Here is a 6,734-nt window from a genome sequence, read left to right on the forward strand (position 1 = left end):
TTAGGGAAAAGGCCCCGGATTTTCATTGGCGCTACAAATCTGCGTTGATGGACGATTGAAGGTAGGAGTATTCCCTCCATAACCCGCTGCCTGGACCGCTGGATCACGTGGGACCGGCTGATCGTGATCTCAGCCCGTTGAAAGATCATCGATCACGTTGGGTGGCCGCGCGCGCGCAACGCCGGCTCCCGGCACCTTGGGCCTATAAAAGCATGACCCCGGCCGTCCAACCGACAGCACAGCTAAATCACACAGAGAAGCCTCCGCGTCGTAGGAACCAGAAGTAGAGCAGTGCTGCTAGCAGCAGCGAGCACGTGGTACGTACCCACACCCACTGTAGACTGTGGTGCTCTACTCCAGCTTAGCTCGCGCGCGGGATATCCCACGAGATATCATCAAGCAAAAGCAGAGGAGGGATGTCGGGGTCGGGGTCGGGCGGCGGCGGCGGCGTGTGGGTGTTCAAGAGCGGCGTGATGCAGCTGCAGGCGGAGCAGCCGGCGGCGGGCCGGAAGGCGCTGCGGTACGTGCCGACGGGGGAGACGATGTCGTCGCTGGAGCTGCTGGAGCGGCGTCTTGGCGCTCACGGGTGGGAGCGCTACTACGAGAACCGCCACATCGTGCAGCTCCACCGCCGCGACGGCGGCATCGACCTCATCTCCCTCCCACGCGACTTCACCCAGTTCCGCTCCACCCACATGTACGACGTCGTCCTCAAGAACCGCGAACACTTCAAGGTCGTCGACGTCCCCGCAGCCACCTGCTAGTTTCTTTGCAGATTCTATCCGCCATCGCTCATCAGCGTCGTCCTTCGTCCGTGATATATACGCAGGGTGTTCGTGTGTGCTAGAAGCCTAGAACTATGCTGCTCTGGATTCTACTAGTGCTTACTTAATTAATCGCCATGCATGCTAGCTTATATATATGGAAAATTGGTTTCCCCTCCCAACGTTAATTAGCATACATGAAAGGACAGCAGAATAAAACTTGCAGGCAGCAATGTTATATGTCTGCTTTTGCATTTGCTTGAGGCGTGCAATTAACTATGGCGTGTAAACGTATATGCATTGTGTGCACTGTAGTACTCGTAAGTGTGTGTTGTTTTGTGCGTGAGTCTGAAGACTGCCAGTTCATCTGTTTCTGATGTGTCCCGCTTGTTTGCGTATATGTGAATCGAATGTAACATGCAGTATGGTAAATATACAAATTAACTTGCTAGGGATTTGGTCTTGTTGTATATATATTGTTGTGTTATTAGTTCTATTGGGAACATTCTACCACTTCCCTTTATGGATCCCGTTTTGCTTTGTTCACCTGGTACACCAAGAAAAAGATTATTCGGCGTACTTTGTACATTTTTTTACTTTTCTCAAGGGCGACATGTAATTTCTGCAACTTTGGGATGAAAAAGGAAGAAAGGGATGGGTTAAAAATTGATTTATACTCGTACGTTCTTCAATAAAACACAAGGAGCATTGCCGATTCATTGTACGATTAAGTTACCACCCTAACTACTAGAGCTTCCTCGATCTTCCAGGGCATCTACAATTTCTGCAAACCTTGTTTACTTCTAGGGGACTTCCACACCCTGTCGGCTTGGGTACGGGAGGGGATTGATGAATCCCTCATGTTTTCTCAGTGTCATCCAATCCTCTCGAATACATTTTCATCCTAATAAAAATATTGTGGAGAATATTTAACCTAGACAAAGAGGAATATCTTGGAATTATCTTGTCCAATTAATACCTGCTTAGGAAACACAATATTGAGGATTTTTTGGGATCCCATATATCATCCTCCAATCTTTTGAAATATCCATTTTAAATGCATTATTACAAGTAAACAACGCCTCAAGAATTTGGACCAAATAACTGCACGTACGGCCTTCGCCGTTTGCTATTCTCTACTCCGTACTTCGCCGGTTTCTTTTCTTCCGGATGCATGTCCCACATCCAAATTCCTCACGTCATCCTGCAGAATCCGTCACCTCTCTCACTCATCTACCACACCAGCCGAACAACTTGATGCGAACTGATCCGTGCGAGGAACGGTACTTCTTTAAAGAGTACGTTTATTGCCAAAAGAAAGCATAACGTCGCGACCAATATATTCTTGTCTCCGTCGGCATATGGTCAGGTCTATGCCGAGGGGTTGCCACGTAGCCTCAGGAGCCCATGCATATGCCGAGGGGGTTGCCCTCGGCGTAGACGCGCAGATGGCCGCGCCAGGTCGCGCCACGTCGTCTCTTCTCTCGCAGGAGCCCTGACATATGCCGAGGGCCAGGCCGTCGGCGTCTCCGGCCCTCCGTTAACGGCGACGGCGCAACGGGATGATGTGCCGAGGGCAAGTACGCCGAGGGGTGGACGTGGCCGTCGGCGTATGGCGCCTACGCCGAGGGCCAGCCGTACGCCGACGGCGTGGCTGCGTACGCCGAGGGACCTGGACGCCGACGAGGTACGCCGAGGGCTGCCGTCTGCGTAGCCTACGCCGAGGGCCAGGCGTGGCTACGACGAGGGCAGCCGGCCGTCGGCGTCTGCTACGATTCCTGTAGTGGTCCTTGCCGTTCGTGTCCGAACATATGTGTCCTACCTAATTAGTGTAGATAAGTTGGCTTCGTCTTCTTCGCTGCGAAGAAAGGAACACTCTAAGGCACTCTAAGGCACTCTTAGTCATCTAAATTGAATAATCCAGCTGGGCAGTGCTCTGTTGTTCTACTATGCTCAGGAAGAACATACACTAATGGTTTTAATTGGCCGGCGGCCATTTTCGCTGCAAAGAAAGAACACTCGTCATGTTCAATCATCGTCCCCTTCGTCGTCGGTGTGGTAGTGCCGGCAGCAGGACGTGTCGTCGAACACCTTCACGCTCATCTTGTCGTCAACTTCGTAGAGAAATGTGAGCACACAACCGGCTTGGAGGTTGTGGACGCGCGCGAACTTCTCTCATCCGGTGTGGAGGTACATCTTGCCACGCCCTTCGAAGCGCACATCCATCGGCCACCGGAAAAAGCCGCAGCCAGCCTCCCGCAGTTGCAGCGCGGTCGGCTCGTTGCCGGCGACGAACTCGCCGAACTTGTCCGGCAGCCTCTGGATGCCGAGTGGGTCGCCATTGAGGACGATGATGAACTAGAACTCACACTCCTCGAAAGACGATGACGGCTCAGGCGGCGACGACAGTAGATGTGTTGATGCTCCAACACGGCCGCCACAGCCGCGGTAGTCACGCCCGCGACCCCGACCTCGACCTCGACCATCCATGGAGTGCCCCGTGACCTCCACTCCTAAGATGGTGACGACTAGGGTTGTGGATTGCGTCGCTGGGGTTTGTGTGAGGGGCCATGCACGAGCACCCCTTTTTATACGCAGGAGGGAGGCGAGGGAGAGATGGTGTATGCATTAACGGTGGCATGGAGAGCTAGGCGCGATGAGGCGTGTCGCCGCGCCTCTGGGGAAACTGTGAAGGAGATATGCCCTAGAGGCAATAATAAAGTGGTTATTATTTATATCTTTATGTTTATGATAAATGTTTATATATCATGCAATAATTGTATTAACCGAAACATTAGTACATGTGTGATATGTAGACAACAAAGAAGTCCCTAGTATGCCTCTTAACTAGCTTGTTGATTAATGGATGATTAGTTTCATAATCATGAACATTGGATGTTATTAATAACAAGGTTATATCATTGTATGAATGATGTAATGGACACACCCAATTAAGCGTAGCATAAGATCTCGTCATTAAGTTATTTGCTATAAGCTTTCGATACATAGTTACCTAGTCCTTATGACCATGAGATCATGTAAATCACTTATACCGGAAAGGTACTTTGATTACACCAAACGCCACTGCGTAAATGGGTGGTTATAAAGGTGGGATTAAGTATCCGGAAAGTATGAGTTGAGGCATATGGATCAACAGTGGGATTTGTCCATCCCGATGACGGATAGATATACTCTGGGCCCTCTCGGTGGAATGTCGTCTAATGTCTTGCAAGCATATGAATTCATAAGAGACCACATACCACGGTACGAGTAAAGAGTACTTGTCAGGAGACGAGGTTGAACAAGGTATAGAGTGATACCGAAGATCAAACCTCGGACAAGTAATATATCGCGTGACAAAGGGAATTGGTATCGTATGTGAATGGTTCATTCGATCACTAAAGTCATCGTTGAATATGTGGGAGCCATTATGGATCTCCAGATCCCGCTATTGGTTATTGGTCGGAGTGAGTACTCAACCATGTCCGCATAGTTCACGAACCGTAGGGTGACACACTTAAAGTTGGATGTTGAAATGGTAGAACTTGAATATGGAATGGAGTTCGAATATTTGTTCGGAGTCCCGGATGAGATCCCGGACATTACGAGGAGTTCCGGAATGGTCCGGAGAATAAGATTCATATATAGGATGTCATTTTATGTGAATTAAAATGATCCGGAAGGTTCTACGGAAGGTTCTAGAAGGTTCTAGAAAAGTCCGGAAGAAATAAGGATGGAAGGTGGAGTCCCAGAGGGACTCCACCCACCTTGGCCGGCCAACCTAAGGGAGGAGGAGTCCCAAGTGGACTCCCCACCATGGTGGCCGGCCACCCCACCAAGGAAAGGGGGGAGTCCCACTCCCCCTAGGTTTGGACACTTGGAAGGTTTTGTTGGGGTCTTATTCGGACTCTTTGACCTAAACCTTGGGGCCTCCACCTATATAAAGAGGGGGAGAGAGGGGCTGGCCGGCCACTCAAGCCACCACCATGGCCGCACCCCTCATGGGTGCCCTAGCCGGCGCCCCTCTCCCCAAACCCTAGCGGTCTCTCTCCTCCACCACATCCCGCACGCTTAAGCGAAGCTCCGCCGGATTTCTCCACCACCACCGACACCACGCCGTTGTGCTGTCGGATTCAAGAGGAGCTACTACTTCCGCTGCCCGCTGGAACGGGAGGTGGACGTCGTCTTCATCAACAACCGAACGTGTGACCGAGTACGGAGGTGCTGCCCGTTCGTGGCACCGGTGATCAAGATCTTCTACGCGCTTTTGCAAGCGGCAAGTGATCGTCTACCGCAGTAACAAGAGCCTCATCTTGTAGGCTTTGGAATCTCTTCAAGGGTTAGTCTTGATCATCCCCTCGTTGCTCCCGTCTTCTAGATTGCATCTTGGCTTGGATTGCGTTCTCGCGGTAGGAAATTTTTTGTTTTCTATGCAACGAATCCCTTCAGTGGTATCAGAGCCGTGTCTATGCATAGATGGTTGCACGAGTAGAACACAATGTTTTTGTGGGCGTTGATGCTCTTGTTATCTTTAGTTTGAGTACTTTGCATCTTTGTGGCATAGTGGGATGAAGCGGCCCGGACTAACTTTACATGACCGCGTTCATGAGACTTGTTCCTCGTTCGACATGCAACTTGTATTGCATAAGAGGCTTTGCGGGTGTCTGTCTCTCCTACTATAGTGAAGATTCAACTTACTCTTCTATTGACAACACTAGTATCACCGTTGTGGTTCATGTTCGTAGGTAGATTAGATCTTACTCGAAAACCCTAAACCACGTAAAATATGCGAACCAAATTAGAGATGTCTAACTTGTTTTTGCAGGGTTTGGTGATGTGATATGGCCATGATATGATGATGAATATGTATGAGATGATCATTATTGTATTGTGGCAACCGGCAGGAGCCTTATGGTTGTCTTTATATTTCATGTTGAGTAGTATTTCAAAGTAGTTGTAATAGTTGCTACATGAGGTGAACAACCATGAAGACGGCGCCATGAACCTTGACGCTACGCCAACGATGATGGAGATCATGCCCGTTGATGATGAAGATCATGTCCGTGCTTTGGAGATGAAGATCGAAGGCACAAAGACAAAAGGGCCATATCATATCACATATGAACTGCATGTGATGTTAATCCTTTTATGCATCTTATTTTGCTTAGATCGCGACGGTAGCATTATAAGATGATCCCTCACATTAATATCAAGATAATAAAGTGTTCTCCCCTCGTATGCACCGTTGCATTGTTTGACGTTTTGAAGCATCTCGTGATGATCGGGTGTGATAAACTCAACATACAACGGGTGTAAGCCATGTTGCACACGGAGGAATACTTGGGTTTGCTTGACGAGCCTAGCATGTACAGACATGGCCTCGGGACAACGGAAACCGAAATGTTGAACACGAGTCATATGGATGATATGATCAACATGTTGATGTTCACCATTGAAGCTACATCATCTCACGTGATGATCGGTTTTGGTGTAGTGGATTTGGATCGTGTACCACTTAACAACTATGAGGGATGTTGTATTAAGTGGGAGTTCATTAGTAATTAGATTAAAACATGAACTAATTATCATAAACATAGTCTGAGTAGTATTTTGAATTAATTTTGTAGTATTGGCATCCGTTTTCTACCATGCGCTAGTCTTGTTATTGAGATAGAAATACTGTTAAAATCTGACAAGAAACTTTACGGATTAGTACCGTATTGTTAAAGAATCAAGAATTGATTAAGTCCTATTGCAAACTTTTAGTAAACCTCACATTGTTGATTAAAAGAGCTAAGGTTTCAATCTATACCTAATAATAAAGAAAATAAGGCTTCTTGTTCGTCCGTCTTTTGTTGTCCCTATTTTTCAATCAAAATTACTACCACTGCCACCGCCAAGTTACGGTTCGCACGGTTTGACTCACAACACGCACGATTTCTCTCGGTCTAACCAGCTGACCCACGCTCC

At 48.5% G+C, this 6,734-nt stretch overlaps 1 protein-coding gene across 1 annotated transcript; it reads left to right on the forward strand.

Moving 5' to 3' along the window:
* The first annotated feature begins 241 nt into the window (after nt 1–241).
* LOC127323198 (flowering-promoting factor 1-like protein 5) lies at nt 242–1,215 on the forward strand. Its single transcript, XM_051351372.2, has one exon. The coding sequence runs from the start codon at nt 417–419 to the stop codon at nt 762–764; it is 348 nt and encodes a 115-aa protein (XP_051207332.1). The 5' UTR covers nt 242–416; the 3' UTR covers nt 765–1,215.
* The last annotated feature ends 5,519 nt before the right edge of the window (nt 1,216–6,734 follow it).

The sequence above is a fragment of the Lolium perenne genome, chromosome 4, assembly GCF_019359855.2.
Source record: "Lolium perenne isolate Kyuss_39 chromosome 4, Kyuss_2.0, whole genome shotgun sequence".
Classification (NCBI taxonomy): domain Eukaryota; kingdom Viridiplantae; phylum Streptophyta; class Magnoliopsida; order Poales; family Poaceae; genus Lolium; species Lolium perenne.

Excerpts from the sequence above, each read along its gene's own strand:
- LOC127323198 (XM_051351372.2), top strand. The coding sequence starts at position 417 with ATGTCGGGGTCGGGGTCGGGCGGCGGCGGCGGCGTGTGGGTGTTCAAG.